Source organism: Phytophthora parasitica (genome assembly GCF_000247585.1).
Source record: "Phytophthora parasitica INRA-310 unplaced genomic scaffold supercont2.22, whole genome shotgun sequence".
Lineage (NCBI taxonomy): Eukaryota > Oomycota > Peronosporomycetes > Peronosporales > Peronosporaceae > Phytophthora > Phytophthora nicotianae.
The window spans coordinates 380,507-381,553 of NW_008649008.1; the positions used below are offsets into that span (position 1 = coordinate 380,507).

Here is a 1,047-nt window from a genome sequence, read left to right on the forward strand (position 1 = left end):
AATTCGCTCGTAAACTACTGCAGAGGGATGCCACAAATGAAATTTCCGAAAACATGTTTTAACGCTCTTGCTTTCGCAGTTGCGTGCGTATGCAATTTCACGATTGCCTATGGACAGCGCCAACTCATTTTGGATGGAGACACCGTTCCGATCGGCTCCAAGACGTATGTTACTGGCGTTCGATCAACGCCCGATGGCACCAGTTTTTGCGGCGGCAGTCTCATCTCTCCGACCCACGTTCTCACCGTGTCACACTGCATGAGCCTCGACATGCGTTGGGTGGCAATTGGATCCCACTACCGCAACGGTAGTGTGGACGGAGAGCATATTCGTGTCCTATCCGTGATGAACCACCCAAACTTCTCCGAGAACTTCGATAATACGAATTACACGAATGACTTTGCAGTAATCGAGCTAGAGAAACCAAGCAAATTCAAGCCTGTGAAGCTTGCCGCACCTGACGATTCCGAGTTCAAAGCAGGGGCGTGGACTACAGCAATGGGATGGGGCTCAATTTCCGAGGTGAACGTCAGTTACTCTTTCGAGCTTCAGCGCGTGGATCTCCAGCTCGTGAGCGATGAAGTGTGTGTTGTTAATGTCTCACTTGACTCCAGTATGGTGTGCGCAGGTGGAGTTCTTAACCAGGACTCTTGTTTTGGAGACTCAGGGGGTCCTCTCATTCTAGAAGGGACAGATACAACTGAGGACATTCTAATTGGACTAGTGAGCTGGGGCATTGGTGATACGTGTGGTCGTGAAGGTTTCCCTGGTATCTACTCTCGAGTTTCCAATGGTCGACGTTGGATTGACTCCATTTTGTCTGGTAATGGAACTTGCATGGGCATCTAACTCCAGCCGTACTTTGTAGATAACGCGTATAGTGTTAAAGTTTATAACTGTGATGGTATCAAGCTTACATCTTACGACAGCTCCTCCAACCCGCAGCCAACGTAGTTGGCAGGCTCACTGTTCGACTATAGTTAAGCAGATCTGCAACAAGGCTCATTGTTCATCCTGCAGTTGCTGCCGCAGAAGACAAGCAAGGAC

General features: G+C 49.2%; 1 protein-coding gene across 1 annotated transcript; it reads left to right on the plus strand.

Moving 5' to 3' along the window:
• Positions 1–27: 27 nt before the first annotated feature.
• On the plus strand, positions 28–849 carry PPTG_10564 (hypothetical protein; the record flags this gene model as incomplete). The annotated part of the gene is made up of 1 exon (XM_008905938.1): positions 28–849. The coding sequence occupies one exon, from the start codon at positions 28–30 to the stop codon at positions 847–849; it is 822 nt and encodes a 273-aa protein (XP_008904186.1).
• Positions 850–1,047: the final 198 nt, after the last annotated feature.